The 26,802-nt window shown below is 37.8% G+C and overlaps 1 protein-coding gene across 4 annotated transcripts in view; it reads left to right on the forward strand.

Annotated features, from left to right (window-relative positions):
• poc1a (POC1 centriolar protein A) overlaps positions 1–26,802 on the forward strand; it is a 53,129-nt gene that overhangs the window by 19,174 nt on the left and 7,153 nt on the right. For 3 of the 4 annotated variants that reach the window (XM_040115534.1, XM_040115535.1, XM_040115536.1), the window contains exon 10: positions 14,980–15,258. The exons of the other annotated variant lie outside the window; for it this stretch is intronic. In XM_040115534.1, the coding sequence (XP_039971468.1) occupies positions 14,980–15,258 (279 nt within the window). The remainder of the gene's footprint in view (positions 1–14,979; positions 15,259–26,802) is intronic. 4 annotated transcript variants of the gene reach the window in all.

The raw sequence follows: 26,802 nt of genomic DNA on the forward strand, positions 1-26,802 counted from the left end.
ATATGAGCTTTGCCAGTAAACAACAAGCTTGAGTAATGGCAGCCGCTGAAAATCACAAAGTAATACCAAAGAAAGGTAGTCATGTTACCTCAGTGATATGGAAATGATTTGGTTTTGCAAGGTCCAACTTGGAACAGACCACTGTGCTGTGTAAAGTTCGTAAAAACTCTAAGCATTTCCCATACATGGGCTTTACTTGGGTGGCCCGAATCACCCAGGTAGAAAAAAAAACACTAAACTTAGGTAAATCTTACATTAGAACGCCCCATTTCACTCTAATCAAACTCACAAATTTTTGGCCCCACACGTCTCTGAGTTACGTGTGCTGCAGTAACTGAGTGGGAACTAGAGGCTTCTCTGTTCGCAGCCGCCTAGCTAGCGTCTCGGATAGCATGCATGTGAGGCCTTTAGGGGACATCTGTAAATTTTAGCGATAGATAATTACCGGGGTTACAGTCTTGCCCTCTACACTGCACGAGTCTCTGCATGCTCATCGGTCAAACGCAGCGCTCCACCACAGTAAATTCTCAACCTGAGGGAAAAACTGCTCTATTACACCTAAAAGTAGCATAGTTCATAGTTCATATAGCCAGAAAAATTGAGATTTAACTTTTTGGCCGTATTGCCCAGCCCTGGGTCAAAGTTGCTGCCACATCCAAGGACACATTGTCTAAACTTAGTCTTTACATGTCCAGTAACCACTAGAGATTTTACTGTACTCATTTACTATAAATGAGAACGTACGTGGACAGGTAAAAAGGAAAATGCAAAATTAAAAGAAAATTCTGGTATTTTTGAACCTGGGTCGAGTTCTCATAATTGTGGCCATTTTGGAAGCATGGACGCCAACAATTTCATTACAGCAAAACAACATATATCGGGGGGAAAAGTTAAATAAACTTCAATTTTAGCTTAATCATTTCAGACAGTTGTCTCTAAAACAAGCTGAAGGTTCAAAAATAAGATAGCAAATTCATTATCAGTAACTGACATAGTTAAAATGACAACAATTATGATAATAAGGCACAAGTTTAAAAATACCACAGTTTTTCTTTTATCTCAGTTACAGTGTTTTCTGTAGGTTGAGAATTTCTTTTATGATGGTGGGTGTGGTGATTAATCCTGTCTTGCTCAAGATATTGGCACTCCTTCAAAAAAGGCAAGGAAAGCTGCGCTGAGGACAAGTGAAATCATCTTTCTCCTTTGGCAGAACTGTTTTCTTCTTTTTAGGGAAATTAAGGTTTGCTGTATCTGAGATAAAAGTGACTTGTTAAGATGGATACTTTTTGCAGTGTTTAAGATACCCAGCTATCCCTGTATTTAAACACTTAACAGCTTTTTATTTTGTTCACTGTGAAGGCTAAATATGGTATTATAGGATAATATACAGTGTAATGTTTATTACACCAGAAACTGTCATTTCACAATTAAATAATCTTCATAGACAATGAAAAATTGCAATTGAAGTAGCTTTATGAAAACTGGTCTCATGCCTGTGGTGATAATTATGCAGTTTTTTTTAACGTGGATAAAATAAATGCAAATAGTTCAAAGGCTGGGTAGATTCAAAACAGAGTTATGAATGTATAATGTATACAAATAATGAATGCAAAAGCCTATGTAAATAAAGTGTTCAGTTCCAACTCCATATCCAATTGAAGTTCATCAAAGTTCTGCAAAAGCAACAAGTGTACCTGGTTATGATGATTAGGTCGACTACGTATTAGTTTTGACTGATGGAGGGAACAAAGACAGAACCAGACCTGGTGGTGCTTTGGCTTCTCTTGGCCGCTACATGTTAAACATGTTATTAATGTTGCTGTTACCATGAAAGCTTCTTATTCAGTGGCAGGCATCATATCCAAATGGTCAGCTTTAACTGAAACACCAATGTCCTAAAAATACATAAATACATAAAATGATTGAAACAACAATAATAGATCCGACTTTGGCATTTGACCTCACAAACTAGTTAATATCTTTCTGCCAATACTAAATCAATATTTTGACTGCTACTACAACTATTAAAATAACGTTTTAACAATGCTGTATTTATTGACAGTTAGATTGTATGCACACACACACACACACACACACACACACACACACACACACACACACACACACACACACACAAATGACACCTCATTAACCTAAGTTAGATCCTATTGACATTTCTTTCATCCTTTTTTATGAATTGTTATCACTCAGTTGTTACAGTTAAAATAATGGTGGCAGCTGCACCTGGAAATGCCAGCATCTTAGATTTTCTTTTTCATATATAATTTATCCATTCATAATTTATTATTAATACAGGCCCTTTCATCTTTCATAAACTGCCGCAAGTCTCACACACATGTCGCCTGAGAGAAAGCAGAGAAGAGAAAAATGTTACCAGCTCGTATAAATGTGTTCATTTTCTTCTCTCTTGGAAAGAGTATTCAAAGGTTTTATGAGTTTACAGAGAGAGGAAAAAAACAGAGGTACTCTCATATAGGAAAATTGGATCTAATGTGTTGTTATAAATTGACTTATTTTCAGAGAGGCAGAATATAGTAAACAGGATGTTCTTTGGCTGAAAGCAGCCATGAAAGGAGTTGTGGAACACAACTGCCACTCATAAAACCAAATACCAGACTGTAGCCTAATTAAAGAAATGCGCAAAAGTAAATATTTTCAGCCTGTTTACCCTCAAGATTATGCTTTATATCAGAAAACTGTAATCATTAGAAATTGAAGGTTTGTCTAAAACAAGTGTCTAAAAATAGTCAAATCAAACTATATTTGTCTGGTAACCATGTCAGTTAAGCAAAACTAGGACTAACTAAGCAAACCATCTTGACAGCTTTTTATAGGTACTCTCTAAAATGGAAAACAAAATATCTGTTGTTGCACCTAATGAAGTTGTTGTAGCAACAATACCTGAGAGGTATACCTGCTATGCTGTATATTTTCAGTTGTTTAGGGTACCATAACAGTGTTTAGGCTAGATGGAAAGCATGGCTCTGTGCCACCAAAGTGACTGAAATCACATAATGTATGTTCACTCATTTTAAAAACGACTTAAAAAGCAGTGACCTGTATGCACAGGAAGCTGTTCAGTCCTTTTTGGCGGAGTTTGAGTCAGCACCATTTGACCTGTTTTCTGTAAGTGCATAGCACTTACAGAATACCATGACCTGGATAACTGAGAATCTTAACAGACATTAGACCCGTAGCAAACACTGTCGCTACTGCTAGCTACAGCAGCTATGAAGCTAGTCATCTCATAATGGGCAAGTGTCGATTTTAGAAAAAAAATTAAATTAATTAATTATTTTTAATTGTTTTATCCATCGATTTTTCTCCTGCTTATCTGGGTCCAGGTCGCAATAATTATATTAATCATATCATTAGAAATCATTGTTATATACTCCTGGGACGTACTGAAAAAATGTGATATAATAAATAATTCTAGACCATATTGTCTTGGTTCTCCTGCTTTTATACTTTGGATGGTATGGTAATGAATTAAATAGGTATTAAATTTCATTCAATGTGGTATTAAGAAGTTTTTTAAAAGTGGTAAATTTAGTTTGGTGAACCTGTAGAAAACCAAAAAATGATTTGCACAAAAACAAAAAGGAGAAATATCAGTAACTACACCACTAATGAAATGTCTAAGCAACCAATAGAGTATGAATAACTATGTATTACTTGACTTATTAGCAGAGCTGGAATATGCATATATGCAAATGCAATGGGACTTTCCATGAGATTACTTGTTTCTCCACTTCTTATTCTTGGGCATTGACTGCAGGGAATATCACTTCTATAACATTTCAGGGCCTATTTGTGTTTTCATGTTGTGTGTGACATTTACAAACCTTTTTCACTTCTTTTTCCTAGATGACCAAGATTAAGTGACTGGTCTATTTTACGTTTAGTCAGAAAGGTGATAAATATTTAAGGATAATAAACTTTAGTTATGTAGCCCCTTTCATACAATGCAACATGCTTTACACAAAATATATACGGTACATATCAGCCAAAATACACAGTTAAAATATTAAAACATTTTTAAAAAGAGGAGGGGAGTGTGACAGTAGCAACAACAATTATCATTACCATAACCATTTCCACCATCGTCATCTTAATAACTGTAATCCTCTAAGGCAAAGCAGAAGTGTACATAATAGCACTGGAGTGACAGTAGGAGATTCTAGGTAAAAGCAAGCCTGAAAGACTCAGTTGATACTGTTGTTCTCATATTAAGAGGCAGAGAATTCCACACAAAAATTTAACATTCAAATTCAATGACACAAAACTTATCCCCCAATAGGAATAACATCATATATCAAAACGTTACAGAGACAGCAGAGACAGCAGTAAATTATATTTAATACATTTTTTAATTAATTTGGTATAAGACCAGACATTGATGACATCGGTCATCTTGGGAGCCAAATTGCTAAGCGCTAAGATGACCGGCTGGTCTCACTCGGGTCCTCGCGTCTGAAGACAATTTCCAAAGAGGCATTATTTGGATACATTGAATACATATTCTAAAACTAAAAGGTTACTTTCTCACCTGAAAAAATATCAATAACTAATAAAGTGTAATAGTAACAGTTGTAGGACCTCTGCCTTTGCCACTGGTCGAAAGGCATTATGGGATACTTTACTACCCCAAGTCCACACAAGTCATCTCCCAAAGTATCCTCAATAAAATTGGCGGAACAAGAACACTTCCGGTCATTTGGGCTGTCTTGACTAGATGTGGGTTATGAACTGGAACAGTACTCGGGCTGTGACTGATAAAGTTTCACAAGTCTACGAGAACAGACAAGAACGCCGATCAAGAAAGGCCTAAGGACATAAACTTAGCCAAACCCCTGGCAACAAATTGAACATGGTATTACCTCTTCTACATCTAGCAATATTTTCCCATTTGTCTAAAACAGCATTGAACAACTACAGCTCCCATGAGGCTTTGACAACACTATTGTGGCAAACACTCATGGGAATTGTTGTATTTGTATGCTTGTAATATAATCAGTGTTGTCTTGTGCTTATTTTTAAAATGACAAGATTTTTTCAAGTACAGAGAAGTACAGAGGTAGATACTGATCACCCTTATAACATGGACAGAAAACCTCAAAAGAATCCCCTCATGAGTCGGCTGAGGCTCATAGTACAGAGTCAGAACTTCAGACCTCTAGTCTGTGTTTAAACTGTGAAATGTTACCTAGGTGTTTAAACCATCCCTTCTCACTATGCTGAACATCCAGTATTAAACAATAACGCCTTTGGCTATAATTCATTTCACCAGGAAGAAACTGACGAGAGACAGTAATGCTGTCTTTATTCATCCAGAGGCAAACGCCATCCCTGTGTGCTGCCCTCTCAGAATCATATCCACAGGGAATTCATAAGTAGCTAATTTGATGTGCTGATCCTTTAATGTACTTGGATGCCAAGTTCCATGATAATTTGCCAATGATGGGCACTATACCAGGAACATGTAGGCCTATTTGTTAAACACAATAAGCCAGCTCTAAAATGAGTTCTCTCCAGCTAAAGATTGAGTGTGTGTGGTTCAGTCAGGCTGTCTCTCTGCTGAACAGAACTGAGGAAATCTTTATTTGCCGCTTTTTCGGTGTGTGAGAATAGATACATCGGTGTGTGTGTATGTGCCCGAGTGCCAACCATTGCTGACGGGCAGATCAGCTCTCTCTGATCACATCCGCCCTAATCCCTCCATCCACCAGCCACCCCCACCCCTCCTCCCTTCCTGTCTCTAGCTTCACATCTGGATCTTTCTCCCACTCACGTGTGCAGACAGACGAGCTGCACGCTCACAGCAGGCCTCCCCTCACAGCTCAACATACACACAAACACACACACACACACACCACTGCACCGTTCAGCTCAGCTTTAGGAGGTGGATTGGAGAGTGGGGAGGGGGTTCGGAGACTGCAGTAGCTGTATGAAGTTCTATCTTCTTTACCATTATTTTATTCATGTACAGGCGCTCATAGGCTGCTGTCACTATGCCAAACATTACCAGCACTCCACTTAATTGATGATTGAACAGCAGTGGAAGCAGTGAAACAATTCACTGATATGGATGTATTTAAATACTCAGAGCATTGCACCGTAGACTGCAGTTTCTGATACAGTGTTTGGGGTTGCGTGTGTGCATCTTTAAGGTGCTGGTATGGAAAGGCAGGTGGTATTGTACTGACAGCGGGAGTTGAATGTGTTTGACGGCAGGGGATAGAGAGCGAGCAAGAGAGGGAAAGACAGGGGGTGTGACAAGGGAGTGTTGAAGACAAGATATCAGTGGAGTTAAAGAGAGCCTAATGGTCTAGTGGAGCGAGAGAGCATCAGTGAGGAACAGGGAGAGGGAGAGTGAAAGGTAGTGAAAGTGGGAACACAGGGTGAGCACGTGAGCGAGCTAGACAACATGAGCACACTGGAGTCCAAGAAAAAAAATTGAGATGGGAAGCAGAAGCAAAAGAATAATGAAAAGAGAAAATCTAAAAGCCATTAACAGACACCTGTTCATCCTTATTACACTAAAGACAGACTCATTGAAGAGAAGGAGATCAGGAGAAATTGGCAGAAGCTGAGAAAATGGAGGCAGACAAAAGACTAGCAGGGAGGGAGAAATGAAAGAATGGAGCTAGAAAAGAGAGTGAATGAAGAAAGTGTGAGAGAAGCAGCCAGGGAGAAGTGGAAAATGAGAGTGAAGAGTAGAGTGACTAGCATGAATAAAACAGTTTAGTGAGAAACACCGTCCCTTATCGATTCTTTAAGCCTGTGGTGAGACAGGCCCCTGTCACAGGAGCTCAAGTACCCCTTCATCAACAACATCAGTCATGTTCCAAATGTGTTAGTCTGCATTGATTTGAAACTGGATGTTATTTATCTATTAATCACATACAAGTGGAGAGACAATAGTGGATGTGTTAATTTTTTTTCATATAATTGAACTAACAGTGTTTAGTTCAATTTGGTTAAGTTTGCATTCATACCTCTGCCACTCAGAGTGGCCAAAGCTGGACGTTCCAACCAATTATCCATTACTTTTAAGTGATTAAACCACTTATTTGTTACTTTTAGCTAACTATTTTAGTGGTTCATTCTTCACTTTTAGTTATTTCAATTATTAGTCCATTACTTTTAGTTATCTACTTCAACAGCTTATACTTTTAGCTAATTATTTGAACTCATTTGCTTTCTTGCAAATTAGGTTTCACACACTCCTAATCAATAATATGTGGATGTATTTTTTTGATCAAATCATAAATTCTTTCCACGTACCCCATGGGGACTGCAGAAATACCCCTTGGGATGCAAGTTCCCCTGGTTGGGAATTACTGCAGCAAGCTATAGCAGAGTCCAGAAGCCCAAGTTATAGCTGAGTCACATCACAGGTTTCATTCATCAAAAAGCATCACTAGCAGCTTGTCATAAAATGTATCTCCTCTGTAATTATGGGTGATGTTGGCAGTTGGTGAAATGGGTTGTCTACATCCTTTGGTTATATTATGGCACACACACTTCCCAGCCTCCTATTCAATCAAACAGTAATATTGTCCAATGGGAAGACACTGAATGTGGATACTGGCATGAAAACACTCACCCCTGGCTTGTCTCATTGGATATTTAAACTGTACACATTAAACCGCATAAAAAGACTTCCTCAATGCCATCTATGCAATCTAAAGGAGAAGATGGGCCTGGATGATTGGTATGAATGTAAAGTAATGCAGACATTGATCTTTAACAGCCAATTAAAAGTCCTGGGCCTGTTAAATAGCAACAGCTTTGTACTACAGGGTCCATATTGTTGTTTCTTATAGTATTTGTGTTCTTCCTATGGATAAGTGAGTGCGGCATTACATTAAAAGGTTTCCACAGATGCTACAATGCAGTTTCATAGGAGAAACGATGTGAGGAAAATATCCAATAGCGATTTTTCAGACAGAAAACTGCAATTGCAACAATTGCAATTTAATTTCTATTATTTTCTGTAAATTAAGAGGCAAAACACATATGTATTTGTAGTCTACATAGTATTCAACAAGATATGATTGTACCAAGCATAATCACTTCCAATGTTTTTTTTTTTTTTTTTTTAACCAGTCAGAGGAGAGTTAACCAGATGACCAATTTAGCTCATATTTATTGAAATATTACATATACTCAGTAGCATTCAAATAAATTGATGATATTCAAATGGTAGACATCGCCCAACCTTACATCAAGTAAGGGGTTGGCGATGTCTACCAAATTGGCATGTCGATGTCTACAGTGAAACATCGCGATGGATGATGACATCTTTAAAGATGACTTTGAGCCAAAGTTATGCCGAAAGTCCCTTTTAGACAGCACATAGCCGGCAGAACAATCGCAGCCATGTTGCATCACCTGACCTGTATACTGCGCAAATTTATAGGGTTCCGTTCAGTAACAGCACTGGTGTTCATCAAGCGTGGTACAGAGTAGTGTTTTGTCTTCCATAAAACCATCTTTGAGTTATATGTACAGATACATGAGTGCATTACTTGGAAAAGCACAGGAGTTACTAATAACTAACAAAGTGTACCAGGAAGCCATGACAGTGTGACGGTGAGACAGCATGCACAATACCCCGAAACTGAAGTAGCTAAATGGAATTCAGCCATCATTCATTATTTATTTCATTATTTACACCTGTGCTTTCCCTAGTGTGACACGTCAAAATTGTCTTCTGTGGAAAAGGCCTATTAACCAGACAACAGCCAAGAGTTTCTTCTTGTTTGTTTTTTTTTGCTAACTCACATAATTAACTACAGCTTAAAGGCTAACTACACCCTCAAATTCAGCTAGAAGCCTCTCTTCCAGTACATTAAAAAATGCAACAGAGGAGTGAGGGAGGCAACTACTGTAGCAGGTGTGGCTTGGTGGCTACGTACTAGGCAAGACACGAAGGAGACTGCCTGACTACTGCTGTAGCCAGGACAGGAGGACCTTGAGCTGTAGTCAGGTAACCAACCATGAGAAGCTGCTTTTGGGTTCATGCCATGTGTGAGAGGAACACATGGTCAGCCACTGCTCTGCTTCTTATACTTGTCATAGCAGCTGCTATCACAGGCAGGGGCGTCAGTGTACAAAATAGAGCTTGGAGTCTTGCCTATTTTGTAACGTTAGCGAGGGGCCAAAGGATTTGACGGAACTAAAAAAAATTCAAGCAGGCAAAGACTAGTTAAATTTGAGAAGAAAAAGACGTGTTTATGTACAATATAAATTTTGTTGGAAAAATCGTTTGTATCGACATCATATGCCAACAAAACCCTGTGGGATTTTTGTACAGCAAAAAAAAAAAATTGATGGTTTAGTTATTCTTTGAAGATTCACTTGCTACAGTTCGGGACACTTTTTATTATGTATTTTATAATCAAAATCTCCGCTTTTCCAATTAAAAAAAATTAGACTCTTTCAAATTAAGAGAAGGAGTTCAGCCCTAAGTAGAAAATTTTCACTAATAATAAAAGATCACTGTTCAGGGTTGGGTGTTACTTCTTCTTCCTAGCATTTTGTACCAGAGTTGAAATCATAAGAAGAAATCCTGTAAAAGTGTAGCAGATTCCAATTTCTCAATTAACATTTTGACATTTGACATTTTAGCTTGTCAAAGCAAAGGTCTAACTAGTAACATTAATGATGACCCAGGTTCATTTAGGTCTGCCAATGAGCCAGCATGCATAACACTGGAGCCCTGGCACTGGTGCAGCGACATGAAATGCAGCCATCATTAATGTTACTAGTTACATCTGTGTTTGACAAGTGTCCATCTTTAGAAAGATCTGTAGTCCATAATCTAAAAAAGCTGAATACACAGTGCAATATGAGTAAACGGCATGACTTGTACTTTTTCTCAACTGAAAACTCTTACTGTTACTACTGCACTCACTGCTTTTGTTCACACATCAAGGGTCAAATACATAACAGCACCACTGGAGCTGGAAGAGTTTCAGGATATATTCAGGGAAATATAAGCTTGGCAGATGGTTGCTGTTACATGAGGTTGAACTTGGCCCTCCAACTGTCAGTCACATTGCCCTGCTGGCCCTGTATTGTGGGAGTTATAGTATTGAAGGATTTTTCAAGTTTCAATGTCCTAAGCTCAGATCAGACACATCACCTTAATATTCTTAATGGTCTTTCAGGTGTCAGGTGTGTTTAAGGTGAATTAGACTTTAATCTGGTTCAGTTACAACCACCCTCTCATCCTACTTAGACTGAACTTGAAGGAACCAGCTGCTGAAGCGGATAGAAGAAATTTCAGTTTTACACATCTGTCTCTTCATATGCATGTTTCACTTTCCTGCTTATTTTCTCAGAAAATTTCAAGTAGGGGACCTACTGTGAATGTGTGCTTGAATGTGTGTAGCGAGATGAATGGTTTTGCATGCAGCTTGCAGAGTGTATTGATGGCTGGCTGTGTCAGACTAAGAGTTTAATTTGGGCCTCAGGAAATTTTCCACTGTTGGTTTTTCCACTCCAGGTGATTCATTAGGAGGGTGGTTACTGTGTGTGCTGTGTTCGTGTGAGCATGTGTGTACACTTTTGCGTATCAGGGTTTTCCCTGGCCCCACGTAAGACTACGAGCGTACAGGACTTGTTGAGTTTGCAGAGGACTATATTGTTTTAGCATCAACATCACTATGTACACGTCACATAGCAATGGATGCTATGTAATAAGGTAAATTAGACCCACAATGGAACACTGTATAAACCATTTTACTGCTTAACTGCTTAAATTAGTGTTGATTGTTAAGCATACAGTGAAAAGATATATTGACAAGTGATGAGTGAATATTTTAATACAACTTTATGAGTGTAGAAGATGAAAAAACTGCCAGCAACATGAATTAATGTGGACAAAACAGTATATCTGTTGTAATTTAAAAATATTTTGTTTTAAATATTTTGTTTGTACGTTTTTTTTTTTGTTTTTTTTCTCCCCCCCTCATTTTCAGCAGCAACTCTCACTCATGAGGTTTCTGCTCATTTTTATTTTTTCACTCTGCTTTTCAGGCTATTTACAGAAACACAAGGTAGGCTACCTTAGATTTAGCTAGGCAAAACCCTGTGTATATGATGGTGTATGTAGTTTTGTGTGTGTGTGTGTGTGTGTCCGTATGTGTGTCACCAAGTGTATACGTGCATGCACACATGCCTACATCCATGTTTGCCTCTGCTTTTCTGTATGAGGATGAGTGTTAATGTGGGGACCAGTGCTTGGTGTCTGTGTGTGTTTAAGCAGCTGTTTTAATACAAAGCTATAAGTCGTACTCTCAACAAGAGTTAATCCAGTCTTGGTGGAGCTTGTAGGCTCAGCAGAACTGCTCTATTGTCGTCCCCCCCCTCTTTCTCTCCCTCTCGCTGTCTCTCTCTCCCCCTCTCTCTCTTTCTCTTGTCTTTTTCTCTTTGCCCTGTCTTTGTACAACCACAAACAAAGATCAGAATGGAAAATTAAAGAGGCAGAGAATATCTACAGATACTGTGCTTTAATATCAGGTTCACAAGTTCGCCTGGAGCTTCTGTACGATAATTGATGATATAGTTAATACTTTAAATATATTTATTTTGTATCTTTCAGTGAAATCATTTGTAACATGACAATGTTTTGATATTGTGACTACACAGTTTTGTTAAATGTTTACTACTGTATTATTTTCTATTGTGAACTGCAGCAGTGAAGGAACATCCATTGCATGCAGCCATTTCGGTGTGTTATTTTGGACATTCAGGTGTAACATTAGGGCAATCTGCACTTCATACTCCCCACCTGTTTGAATGCAGTTTTGCAATTGAATGCATAGTTTTTGTTTAAAGATTACTCTGCTTCGTTCACTTAATCTAAAAATTATTTTTTCACAAAGCTACAATGTAGATCATTTCAGCTCGAAAATTAATTGAAATTAAGGGCATAAGGTGAAAACTTGATCCAGTTGTAGTACTGTAATAGTCACAATTTAAGGTTGGACAATATGAGAGGAGACAATAATGAAGGTTGGAATAGATCTGTTTCAATTAATGTGAAATCCTTCAGTATACAAAAACACAGATGCACACAGACAAACAAGCACACGTTAAGAATTCAGAGAGAATTCCCAGGAAATACAAACTGATACATTCTGATTTTGACCAAAAAACAAGCCGAGTGATTGAACAGTTTCTTTTCTCTTTTTGTGAATTAAGTCATCTCTTTGCTCAGTCTAGGCATGCAACATGTAGTGTACGGAAACCATATCGAGTGCTGAATCAAATGTAAGTATTTAAGGGCACTGAGTTCTACTTTTGCCATTTTCTTCGCCAGCACGTAAGTGATTCTGGACCTGTGATCTCATTTTCACATATCATACTTTCTTGCGGCGCTGGCCTTCCTACAACCAACCTTTTTTCTATTGTTTTATTCTTTGTCACTTTCATGCAACATCCAAAGGCTACAATTTTACACTTTATATAATTTGTTGTTCATGTTAATATCATGTCATAACACATTGTACGTAACTACTGGGAACCGCTGCCCATTTTGGCAGTATGACTTACCTCTGTCTGTGGCAAATGTGTTGAGCCAGGCGACAGCTGTCAGCTCCACTCATCTGGCTTCATTTAGGTACAGCACAGTTTGACACTGAACATGTTTAGCTGAGTGTGAACAGATTTCCTGTTGTATGGTGATGAGTAAAACAGTTGTTGTCTCCCTCGCTGAGATGCAGAAGAGATGTTGTCTCGGAACAGGTGCACACATACACACCCACCAATCTTTACAACCAGACAGAGGTCTGCAGAGATAGGCAGAAATATGGAGAAACCTATAGATGTGTGGACACAGTTTTTAGTCACAGAGACATGGTGATGGAGAGATGTGGTCACTGACCTTCATGTGTTTTTGTCTCATTGAATTAATCACAACACAAGCAGACTGTGTGGAAATTTGTGTGTATACTTGTGTGTGTTGCATGCGTGTGTGAGAAACAGAGAGTCAAAAGTTTCCCTTTTTTGTCTCCATATCCACTCGAAGTCAGTTTAGCAAAGTCATTTGTGATTGGTTTCCATTTGCTGGGCACATTTTAAGTTCTAACATTCTTTGGCAAAATATAAGGAAAGTGAATGTTTGGTATGGTGCTGAAAGTCAATTGATTGGGGGGGGGGTGAAAAATGAAGTTCAAAATCAATGCAGAATCAGGCCTAGCCTCTCAAATGTGAAACTTCTGTTTCTTATATTTTTGTTTAATAATCTGCAATTTCTGATAAAATTGCAAATGCATAATAATTTGGTGAAAGGAATAACTTTGAATTTTTTCACATGTTCTGTATAATGCTGGAAATACCCATTTTTTCCATATAATCTAATCAATGAGCGACCTCGTGTTTTTTAGTTGTAGAAAATTTCACATCGGTATTCATTGTTACATTTTTATTGGTCAACTCAAAACCTTCTAAAACCAAATTAATATGTTACAAGAACTAGACTAGAATTTGACAGAATGCATCAAACTTTGAACAGAATGCACATCTGATTCATCCCTGACCATATATGTTCCATAAAAAACAGTAAGATATGTGTGCAAAGTATGTGCAGCGAGAGTTGGTGATAACTGCAAGATAAACATCATTGCAGTCAGAAAAACATTTGAGTCACAAATGCTTGTGGTATCAACCACAGACTAAGCCCATGAAAAGAGCCTGATGAAGTTCTGAGCAAAATGTGTTGCTCATACCAATGATAAAAAAAGATTGTTGGTGTTAAATATATTATGGGCTGAGTAAGCCTCAAGTCTGTTGTCTGGAGATCTAATATTACAACTATTGTCACTACCTCGAGGTGATGACCCTTTAGACAGCCAGTTTGTAATTTATTGATGATTTAATTTAGCATTTTGTTCTGTCCTGTTGAAAGACCAGAGCTTTTATTTTCAGTATTTAAGTTACCTGGCACTGATTTTCAAGGTCTTCATCTGGTCTAAGGATTAAACAAATGGCAATCTCGATTCACTGTCTCTGCACTTTTGATAGTATACTTGCTGAACATCAAAAATACAGGAGTTTATAGTGTTACACATTTCTGTATTCCTGAAAGGAATAACACTATATGATTGTATGCAAAAGTTTGGGCACTACTACTAAGTCAGTCCTTTGGCAGATATCACAGCTTGCAAACACTTTTTGCAGCCAGTTAAAAGTCTTTCTATTCTTGATTTTATGAATTTACACCCACTCCTCCTGCAGATCACTTCATATCGTGAGATATTTTCAGGCTGTCTTGCACACTCAGCGTGTTTAAGATCTACACAGAGATTTCATTCAAGTCAGGGGACTGTGAGGGCCATTCCTTGTGTTTCTTGAAGTGGTTCATGGTGGATTTTGAGGTCTGCTTTCAATAATTGTCCTGTTGTAGAAGGCGGCCCCTTTTCAGTTTCACTTCTTGACTGACTGCAGGACATATGCATCCAGAATTTACTGATATGTAGTGGAATTCTTTCTGCCCTCTACCTCTACAGCGTTTCCTTTGCCACTGGCTGCCAACCCCAAAGCAGAATATTTCCAAACCCCGTTTAACAGTTGGCAAAGCAGCGATTACTAAATACTGACTTAGTAGTGTGCCCAAACACATGCCACAATTACTGTTTTTTTTTTCTATTTTTTGAGTTAATGAAATGAAAAGTGAGAGCACATTAACACTTGAAGAAGTGTTAATGTGGCTCATTTTTAGTGTCTGTTTGCTGCAGGGGCTGTATTTACTTATTTTCACTTCAAAAATCCACAGAATATGTAATTTAACCAGGGGTGGCCAAACTTTTGCAAACAGCTCTGTTGATAAAACACCCCTATACAATTGAGAGGTTCTTATATGAATACCATATTGGATGTGAAACAGATCAGACACAGTATCTGAGTTTTTAACAGTTCGTCACCCTCCTTTCTCTCTGTTTTCAGACCTCTGACCCATCTGAACCTTATAACAGACAGGACTACCAGACTGGTGCCCACACTCAGAGCAGCAGTCACAGTGGCAGCCACAGTAGAGCGACTCATTCCCACACCTACAGAAACCCCAGCACCAGTTCCTCCTCCACCCATCAGCCACACACCCAGGGTTTACCGCAGCATTCATCCCATGTTCAATCACAGTCCCAGGCCTCAGATAGAGGGATTCCCCCTGGTCTAGCCAGCACCCTGGAACACATCATAGGTCAACTGGATATTCTCACTCAGGTGAGCAGAAGAAGTGCTAATCTTTAATGACTAACAGCATGCACTGTACTTTGACTCTGTCTCCCACTCACAATGCTCAGAACAAAAGCTTCCTTTACTTCTCAACCTGTGGGCCAGAGATGGTTCCAGCAACACAGACACAAAAATACTAAAAAAAAAGTACAGCCTTTTCCATTTTTGGTACTGCATTAGACTGGCTCAATGACTCTACACAGGTGTGTGTGTGTGTGTGTGTGTGTGTGTGTGTGTGTGTGTGTGTGTGTGTGTGTGTGTGTGTGTGTGTGTGTGTGTGTGTGTGTGTGTGTGTGTGTGTGTGTGTGTGTGTGTGTGTGTAGTAGATTTTACTCCTCATATTTACAGTTGCATTTGATTATTTCTTTGGCAGCCATTCTCTACAGAAGGGAGGAAACATTGATGCCGTCCATATTGAAGTCTGTAGATAATCTTGAGTTAACCAGGACACTGTTTCACCAAAACATATGTTGCCATAAACGTTTGTAATGTAATTTTAATGCTGTATGTACCACAAATGAAATTCCATCCATCCATCCATCACCTCTGTAATCTGGAGGATAAAACTGGAGGAAAAAAAAACACAAATATTAAACTTTCTACATGGCTAGAGTCAATTAGATGAGGAAATTAGATGTGTATACATACACACCAGTTTAGCAGCTAACTGTCACCTGTTACACTAAATTGCACTGACACAAACATTTGCACATTCATCCATTCATTACTTGTACTAATTTTAGGGGACGTGTAATGAGTTCTCTAGGTTGCTTCGGTTATCACTACATTGTACAATTATTTTTTACATAGAAATTCTTTTTTTCTTTTCTTATTTTATCCCAAATCATTTAAGCATATCTAACCTGTAATAACATGCATATATGCTAACTACATTAGTACCATGATTCGAGTGGAGAAGTGACTCATCTAGTTAACACGTTCTAATCCTAATTTATTACTTATTTTCTTAATCTTGTTCTAATTTTCTAATCCTAACTATGAAACAGAAAAACTGTTGTTGTCTTTATCCATCATGTACATCACAATATATACACACACACACCATGATGGCTGTGTTTAGTTAGGCTCTACTCTCTACGTGAGTGCTCTCATGACTGGTGAAGGCCAGGCACAGTGTGAAGCCAGACCAAACCAGAACCTGCAGGACTAAAAATAGGCCCTTGAACAAAAACAGAAAAGAACAGTAACCAGTTAAGACCCGAGGGTCTGCTTCTTATCAGTTTATGTCCTTTTTTATGTTCTTTTTTATGTTGTGTACTTCTGTTTAGTTTCATAGATATGATCAATGATGGATATGGAGAGACCTGTTGAATACATTTTGTAGATTACGTCAAAACATTTGAGGTTCTGCTGTGGGCACACCAAATGTAAAAAACGCAAGGAAAATTACAACTTTAGCTGACTGACCTATCCAGCATGGAATGAATTGATTTGCAATTTCTGTTAATCAGTGTTGCGAGTGCGAGAGTGGATGCACTACATGTTTTTGTTGTTGTTATTATTATGCTTTTTTATTTTTCTGACCCAGCTACAATTACAGCTCAGTGCAAAGTGTTCCTAACACCTATCTCTGATTTTGGTTTCCTCTCTGTGTTAAGATGCTGTAAACTAAACTCAACACTTTTTTGCAGGTGATCAATAGCCATAATGTCCTTACTTACATGGAGGGGTTTTTTTGTGAAACATGTGCAGCTGTGTCAGATGCTCGAAAGAATTGGCCATTTATTTAGTACTTGGTGCATTGCTGGTATAATCATATTAGCTTTTATTTTTAATGCCAATCCAAATTTGTATACCAGCTGGGGGAGAGTTTAATTAAAATTGTTTATTTGCATTATTTACTATTATTATGTAATTGCTGCACATTTTGTTCAAGTATTTAGTTTGAGCTTGTAAACAAATCACCAAAGAATGAATCACCAGATGTGTAATGTTTTGCCAGAACCAGTTCTCAGATGTCTAATCTCAGGGCAACATCTGAGATCCAAATTTTCCCCAAATACCAACAGCTTCTTGCACTATCTTTGTACTGTATTGGACTTAGAATATGTGCATTTTTAGAAGTAATGTCCTGTATGTTCATTCAAAACTTAAAAGCTCACTTTAAAGTCATACCAATACACATTCACAAATTTTTTCTCATTCTTAGTATGAATACCACAGTAGTGAAGGGCTAGGTCAGGGATACAGAAGCTTTCTTTTTGCCTAGATACAACAAATAATTTATTGAAGGTCACAGTGAACTAAGGAAAATTATTGTAGGATAGAAAAGAAACAGTTGAGAGGAACAAGAGCACCCTGAAGAGTTGAAGAGTAAGGTGAGGAGGAAGGAGGAGGGGTGTATGTGTGTTTGTGGTGCAGGGTTTTAGCTGGAAGTTGTGAATGTTCCCTGAGGTAAATACATCATTCATACATGAGCGCTGGCAGCAGTGCCTCACTCACTGCTAGTAAGTGTAAATGCGCAATGGCCTTGCAGAGGCGCAGAAACACTTCTTGTGTGTGTGTGTGTGTGTGTGTGTGTTTCAATCAAAGGTTCCTCACTGATTTTTTTTTTTCTTTTTTCTTTTTTTTTCTCCTTTCTCTCTTGATCAAGCTGCACTCCAGCATGTGGGAGCGTTTAATATCGGCCCCCGGGCAGCCAGGCAGCTAGCTAATCCCTCCCAGGGTGGTGGTGCCAGCTTCTTCCTTTCAAGCTCAATGTACCTTAACCCTGATCCCAGATTGACCGTCTGCATCTTGTTTTATCCATCAGGTCTCATTATGATAGGCTTCATACATCAGTGGTGGAAACACGGCTGATGTCTTTTCTAGATTAGGTCAATACACCGAGATAACTGGTAGGAAATTGTGTATGGTGGTTTCTTCAGAGTTTTCTTTATATATTATATAAATGCAAATTTCTAGTAGTTTCTAATAGTTCATCTCAAGGTTGTCTTGTGTTTTAATAGGCTTTTTTTTTTTTTTACTGAGGTGTTTTACCAAGAGAGCATGTTTCAGACTTGAGTAAACAACTGATATCAAAACCCATAAAACATAGGGCCCTATTTTAATCATACAAGCACAGTGACAATTGCAAAGCAGTAGGTCTTGGGCACAGAGACTCTGTGGGTGTCTCCAAACACACCTGCAATTTTGGTTCTTGTATGTGGAAAAGGACTGGGTGAAGGGGAATATAAATTGGAGGGTGTGCTGATTAAAACATGCACTCTCAGCCAGTCAACAACTCAACAAATGAAGAATCAGCTTCCCCAGGAAGTCATATCGTTGAATGGTGCCGAGCAGCACAATGTCACCATACAGCAGCACAAATCTGCAGACACAGATGAGGATTTTTAAAAAAAAAAAGTTAATTAATACAAGGAGGATAGGAGCAAATAATTAAAAATTGTTTGGTGAGGCAGTTTATAGGACAACATTAATCCAACACTATTTCAGTTTTAATTCTACTAAATTGTTTCATCATGTCTTAAAATGTGTTCACAGCAGCATTGGCATTTCAAGAATAAAACAGGAAACACTAGTTTTACCAAAAAGAAAGTTGGAAAGGAGACAGTGACACACAGACTTAATGAGCTGTCCATTGTCTCGTGCATAAACAACAGAATTGAGTTATAACCGACCAGTGTGATGTGTGTAGAGATGTGTAGAAGTGTGGTTAGTCTGTAGCAGCCCAGTCTTATTTGCACTTGACTTATCACAGGTAAACACAGTGGACACCTGTGTGTAATGGCACTTCGTTATGACACAGCACTTCTCAAATCAGAGGCTGCACATTTATCATTTAACATTTATATAATGAACTGAAGGAGAAGTGTAATATAAAGCTGCTTTGGACAACATATACTGTAAGAATCACTCACATTCATTTATTGATAAATGCACACCGCTTTACCACCATTCCCGCTTTAACCACATTAACTGTTAATTTTTGATGAGGATTTAAAAACACCTACTGGTTGCATAGTGATTAATGAAAAAAAAAAAAATTACTTTTTAAACATTATTCGGTTATTTCTGCACATTTGCTTCAAGTATTTAATTTGCTCTTGTTGATAAAATCACCCGAGTATGAAGTAACAAGTATGAAATAGTAACTGTAATAGTGATGATCGATTAAGTCTACATGTTAACCGTCACTTCCAAGCCATTTCCAAGCTGCTGCTCTGCTCTGCTTAAATCCTGATTTTATTTCCACAACGTCGTCTGACAAAATCACCACATATGTAAGTTAAAGATTTGATTTTGGCTAAATTTACCTGTAAAATAATCATTCAGAGAGAAAGTTAGAATCTCATTAACGCCTGTGCCAGCTGCCCTGCCGGTAATTAAATGAGACACAGAGAGAGGTGTGTCTGTGGAGGGGAAGCCCCACCTGACCCTCACGGGATCAAAATGTTCAAATGCTTAAAAATTGTCTTCGCAAATGTTAAATAAGGAAGAAAATCTATTTAGAAGGTTTGCTAGATCTCAAGAGTTTTGGTGCGTAACACTAAATTTATTATGTTGTGGGAGAGAGCATGTAACAACTCATTCAGACCACTAGAACTTATGTAATATAGTATAATGCCCAGGAGATAGTGGTTTGTGAGGCGTAAAATTGACTGCATATTGCAGAGGCCTTTCTCAAACCCAAAGTCTAATTTGCTTAAAATAGACTGGAATATTTGGCGTTGTGCTTGATTTAGCTTACCAGGCAAAGTGTAACCCATGATACATGTTATTCCTTAAAAATACAGTCTGCATAAAATGTACATTAAATGCAGCCCACTACAAGTATTTTTCAGGCAGGCTCAAACCATTTTATACAGTTTATCTCCAACAGGCACTGTTTTTTTTTTTTTTTTTTTTTTTTAAGTGCAACAAGGTGTGACCAGAAACAAGTTGACACTGTTGTTCTAATTTCTTTTCAACGGTGGCTCATATGGAGGCTTAAATTACTGCGGCCATCCTCTGCAGATTAGGCTGACTAAGCAACCTTATTTATTTCTGCATTTTATTCTGGCTCCTTTTTATAAGTCTTTTCAACAGCATTATTTTTCAGTATTACAGCTCATTGTAACTCTAATAGTTGAAGAGACTGAAAAGGATATTGATGAATTATTCAACATTAGAATGAATCATCCAAAGCCACAGTTTGCTGCGTTAGCTGCTTTTCACTTGTCTACCCCACCCCCCCACCCGCCATCCTCATCCCCCGTAACCCTTTTTTTCTTCTCCCTCTGTCTTAAAACTCATCGCTCTTACATATTCTCTCACATTAAGCCTGCTGTCCCAACACACTTCTTCCAATCCCCTTCTTCGGCACTTTTCCTCTTAATTATGAAGAATCTTGAATGAAAAATCGCTCTCTTACTCAGTTTCATTTACTGATTCAAGTGCAGTAGCGCCCTCTCTTCCTCAAAAGACCATTAAACATTAGTTTACTAGAGATTTGTGAATGTTCTCTGGGACATGGCTCATTGGGGGGGAAAAAAAACTGTAACAGTGTTAATACAACAGAAGTGTTGTATTAAAACATTTCTTTGAAAGAGCATTTGTCTTGCTCTGTAATTCCCCCAAACTACCAGAGTATCCAGCCACAATTCAGCCTTTCCTGTTTCACCCACGTATGTGTCACAATACATATGATAGATATAGATGAGTCAGCTCAAACCATATTCCTGTTAGAATATTTAGACACATCTTCTGGTACATTCCCTCACAAGAAAGAAGATTCCCATGTTAGATTACCATAATCCTGCAAAATATGGTAACTTAAAATACCAACAAGACTTTTATCGTACTGTAAATATTAGCATTATAGCTTCTGAAAGTATAAAGGGTTTCTTGTTCTCTTTAAATTTGGTAACAGTGCAAACATGTTAGTATTGAAATTTTCTATTCTATTAACATCTTTTGAAAAATATGCAAATGAGAGGCAGGGTCAGTATATAGGCCAATGTTTGCTTATTTTAGATATGTTGGTATGAATATCTCGGCTGGTAAGCAGCGAGAAACTACAGTTCAGAAATGCCAATGATACAACAAAATTAATCAGCCACTATCCACTATTTTAACTATCAAGTAATAGTTCAAGCAAAAACATTTTTTTTTGTGTAGGATTTGCCGTGATGGACTTTAACTATTTTCTGATATTTTATAGACTAAATGATTAATTGGTTAATTGAATAAACAATGGTCAGTTGAATCGATAATAAAGAAGATAATTGTTAGCTGCAGCATACCATAAGTTGCATTATTTTAGAAACGGTGAGGCCATTACATAGTTTATATGCCTGAGAGTACTGACAGATTTATTTTTTAAATGTAAAATGTACCATTCAGTATATATCTTTGCATCAGTTCTTTAAAAAACAAATTTACGCAAACAAAACAAAAATGTTTGTTTATGTTGAGTGTTTATATCAAAAAAAAGAGTATCAGAATAATGTATCATCAGATTTTTTTAAACTCTTAAATGAGTCAGGTTATAATGGAAAATGTACAATACTACAGTTTAGAGTCCCCTCACGACCGACTCAGAAACTAGGTTCCAAATTACTTTCAGCCTGTCCTTTGAGTTTAATGCTTCCATAGCTTGCTAACATGCTAACATTAGTGTGTTAACGCTAGGCTGGGCTTTTAAATGATGACTGGCTGTTTATTGGCTGTCTGCCAATTTCATGGATTTTAGTCTGGTTATGGATATAAACACTTTTGGTCTATGTCATGACAGATAATGTCAGGCGAGACAAGGAGTTAAAGCAAAGAAAACCATTCATTTGAAACTGACACAAATGAAATAGAAATGTCAGAATGTTGCGAGCTGTGGTGGTCAGTAAATCTGTAATGTTGGTGTGTAGGTATGAATGATAAAATACTGCGTGAAGTGTTGGATGATGAAAAGGAAAAACAAGGACAGGGAGTGTGGCGCATCGGGAGCAGAGTTTCCCCTTTCTATATCCAAGATGGCACCAGTTGGGCACGCTCTTATAGCACCGGGATCACCGGGCCCAGGTGTTACCAATGAATGACAACCCAACCACACCTACTGGGCATCTGCAACACAAAAGATAAAGGCAAAGACAAGCAGCCAGCCCAGCAGCCAAAATAGCTAGACATAGCTGACACCTGAAGATAGCTAGTATAGTTTTGCATTTTTTTCACACAACACATCATTCTGTCAAATTTTTTGTGATGTTTTTTTTCATCAGTTTTTCACCAGTTCCACAATAATTATCAGTTTAATAATTGCATACTTGATAACTCACGAGTTATCTAGATATATAAAAAAGAACTGTGTCTTCCTTTGACTCTCAGACTATTGTAGCATGGATCATAACAAAGCTATGAGGCTTGGTAACAGAGGCCAGTAATGCTCAGGGCGATGGAGAGTATAATGTCTTCTGTAGAGAAAAAGAAAAACAGCTCGCTCTATTTTTAGGAGCATAAAGATTTGGTTTCTACTCCAGATGAAAACTATAGGCCCGTATAATGTTGCCGCTGCCCGGGGACACGTGCAGAATCACACACACACCAACACCAAAAGCTGGCTTTGCCTAGGACTGGGTAGCCATATCAGGTTGGTAAGATAAACAGGGTAGTATTGATCTAGAAAATGGAGACAGGCGGAGAGAGAGGAAATATGAGCCCATGATGCATGAAATAGCAGGAGATGTTATCCAGCTTGATGACCCAAAAGAAAACACCACTCACCCACACATTGTTGATCTCACTGGTGTGTGATGTTTATGTTGGACTATAAGATTATCTGAGAGATTCAACAATCTTTGTCAATTCCTTCCTAATTATGTGTTTGATTATTCATGCCTGGCCACGTGTACATGTTTGTGTGTCACTGTGAGGTTGGTGTGTTGGGTTTGAAAATGACTACATTTACATGCGCATTAAAGAATGGGGTGAGTGATTACATTAAAATAGAAGCTCTGCAGTGTTTAAATGGTTTGCAGTAATTTCTCATAACCCCTTTTTACAGGATTTGCTTGATAATCTGTAGAGGGCTGAAACGAAAGCAAAACTCCTGGGTTCTGTTCCAGAAGTAAGAAAAATCTCATTCAAAAGCCTACTGACATTTTTAACTAAACAAATTAAAAATCCAGCCTTGGAACTAAGCCTTCCTCAACAGTATGTTGTGTTGCTCGCTTGATATGTTTCGATAAGGATGTTAGTTTTTTTTTATTTTATTTCATATTTCTGTTTTTTAGTGGCCTTTAACAAACACCATTTCCCGTAAGCCCTATATGTTTGTAGGCTAAACGTCACAGCTTTACAGATGTGGCGAGTCCATGAGTGAGCCGAGGGGTCATGGTTTGTTAGATTTGTCTGTAATAACAGAAGGACAGAGAGGACTGAACACTGTAAGACAGCAGAGATCGTGAGTAGAAAATTGAAAAAATGACTTTAGAAGAGAGCGTTTGTGACTTTTACAGAAATGGATGAAACCAAGTTGCAATGACATAACTACCCACGCTACTGCGCTTGTAAATTTTCATGGGCTCTGTAGTGTTTTTCCTGTGCTCAAAAAGTAATCATCGTTTAACTTTGTTAAAATCACAGTTACAGGAGAAAATTGGATGGACTTACTTTGATGTTTTTGGTGTTAATGAATTCGGTCCACCAACCAAATTAAATCAGTACTGTAAATTTTAATATGAAATTGAAAAATTGAGAAAAAAAAAACTTGTGTAAATCTGACTATGTTTATGATGTTAATTTGGTTAAAAATAACCAATATCAGGGTAATAAGAGTAGTTATGTAATCTAAGTATTGAGTGTTTGTCCTCTGTCCATCCTCAGTCTCTGATTTTCTTGCTTTTAACTCTTTGGTCCTCTTTTGTGTCACTCCACGTCTGTATTTTACGTTCTGTCTTTTCAGATGATCATAAATATGGAATTAAAGGTTCAAGGGCTTCAAACCTATAGCAGTGAGATAACTATACATCCACGAATAAAAGGTTTTTTCTTTGTCATGACCACATAAACACATGCTTTGGTTTTCATCTCATCAAACATTGGATCATTAGAGATTCTGCAGCACATTGTTAATCTGTGGAGAGGAAATTATACCGGAAAAATAATTAATTTTTTTTTCATTTAATCAGCTAATCAAGTAGTCTTAAGAGGAAGAACAATGACTATTTGTTGACTAAAAGTTTTCTCAATAGATTATATCACTTTGAGCTCTGCCTTGATTGTATCAAGTGACTATTAAATGATCGTGAAAGACAGACATTCCAGGAACAGAAATGAAACAAGACATAGTGAGAAAGCGTACCATCAAGATCATATTATTCGAGGTGCATATCATATAATAATTTTGAGTTACCCACGATATAGTTTTAATAAATTAATCCTTTATCTGTTTTTTTTTTTTTTTTTTTTTTTTTCAATGAAAAATTTTACACCTGAGAGCTTGTGAAAGATGACCAGAGGTAAAACAAAACGGGTTTGTTTTTCCATTACTCTCCATCTCTCTATCAGATGTAACATCTCACACAGCTGGTTATATTTCGATAAATGCTCAGGGAGTGACTCATCTCTGCGCTGCTTTCTAGCAATTTCAAAATTACACTCGCTGGCACAAGGAGGCACATAAAATTACAGGTCAGGACATGTTGACATATCCTCCTCTCACTGGCCCAAATCTAGAGAGTTTCATCTGTCAGGGGTTGACATGTTTCCTGTTTGATTGTTCCTGCCTTAAACCAAATTTTTGTTGCCAAGCACTACTATCCAAAACTGCTAAGTTCGGACTGTTTGTCACCAGGCAACATTAACTCAGTAAACAATTATGTCAGAGATGCAGAGAGAACTGTTGCAACTCTAATGTTTCCAGAAGAAGACTCACTCAAATTACTGTCATATTTTTGCAAAGTGAGTCCCAGAACTCAGTTTTCCATCATCACAAAGACGTTTATCTTTTCGCTTTCACATTTCGTTATTACGGCCTAAACAGTAGATGACAAGTAGAAAATGTGCTTTATGTGTTTTTTTCACTGTTTTTTCTACTCCAGAAGAGCAAAAAGCCAAGTAGATATCAGTGAATCATCACTTAAGACCCATGTCCTTATGTATTATGTTGGCTACATAATTATAATTACAAGCCAAGGAAAGTTTATCTGTAAAGCAGCTTTCTAGCACAGGGGAAATTTAAAGTGCTTTACATAAAGATGAAAATCTTGACAAACTTCTTTGTCCATTGTTAACAATTGTGAATTGTGTGGTGTAATGTAACTTCCCTGCTTTTTCCCCTTGCTTCTAAGCTGGATCCTTGTTCCTCGAAGGTTATGCTCCTTGTCAAATGGTGGAAATAACTTGGCTTCCAAATCACTCTACTCTCAGAAAAACCCTGGACTGTATAAGCAAATAAGGCGAGAACTTTCTCAACAACCATTAACTCTTTGCGAGAATTATATATACAAGTATAATAATACACTATAATAATACATTAAATATTAACACTGTTTACCATTTCACTTAAAATTACATTCATATTGACCCTCCGGTGTAAACAGAATTTGCATAACATAAGACGAATAAATGTAAAAATTAAAATACTTTTAAGATTGTGTGAAATAAGCTGTATTTCTCTGCAATGAGTTAAGCACCGCACTGCGCATTTACCAGCTGGTTGCTTAACAAGCTACAAGCTAACATTCAAAAACTCTAAATAGTATGAATATTACTACAACCTCACGGCCGTATGAATAACAACAGTTCATTTCATAAACAATCTAAGGGTAAGATACAAAAGGCCGCTTGCAACAAAAGCTAACATAGCTGCTAAATTACAACATGATTTGCTACTAATATTTGCTGTAGCAATATGCTAACATTAGCGTAACTCATCAATTTTAGCATTCAGAGCTTTCATTCAACAGATTTTCACAGATAACGTCAGCTTGGTGGACATCTACAAGTCAGTAACAAAGCATAACCCATCACACTGAAAGATTTTAGGTTGAATGCAGTTAAAACAAACATTTCTTGCATTGACCTGCACCTGTGTTAGGACTACTGCGTAGCCCTTGCTACCTTTACTAAACCCAACGGCCACTCTGACTAGCTACCTGTTGCACCGTGAGATCACACGGCGAGAGTTGCAAGCTTCTCTCTCTGCCTGCTTACACTGTTTACATTTTAACTCAGTAGTAACCTGGGTTACATTATTGTAGAGAGATCTGCTGCCTGAGCCAAAAACAGCAGTCTCTGTGTCTGGCACGCACTCTCTCTTGTTCTCTTTCTCACACAATTGCATAAACACACTTACGCATACAAAGAATACAGGAAAGTCACTTTCTGATACAGGACATGCATGTGTGGGTAGTGACATCACAGTACATCATACTTTTTCCTCTCAGCATCCTCCAATAGTGACAGCGTTTGTTGTATATTTATGCTTGTACATTCGAGCACTGTGTCATCTCAGCCTTTTCATCAGCGGAGCCTCCAGCTGTAATTTTCAGTAGTGTCACCGTCTAAATGAACAGATGACTAAGGGTGGAGCTGACT

This window comes from Xiphias gladius, chromosome 21 (assembly GCF_016859285.1).
Source record: "Xiphias gladius isolate SHS-SW01 ecotype Sanya breed wild chromosome 21, ASM1685928v1, whole genome shotgun sequence".
NCBI lineage: Eukaryota > Metazoa > Chordata > Actinopteri > Istiophoriformes > Xiphiidae > Xiphias > Xiphias gladius.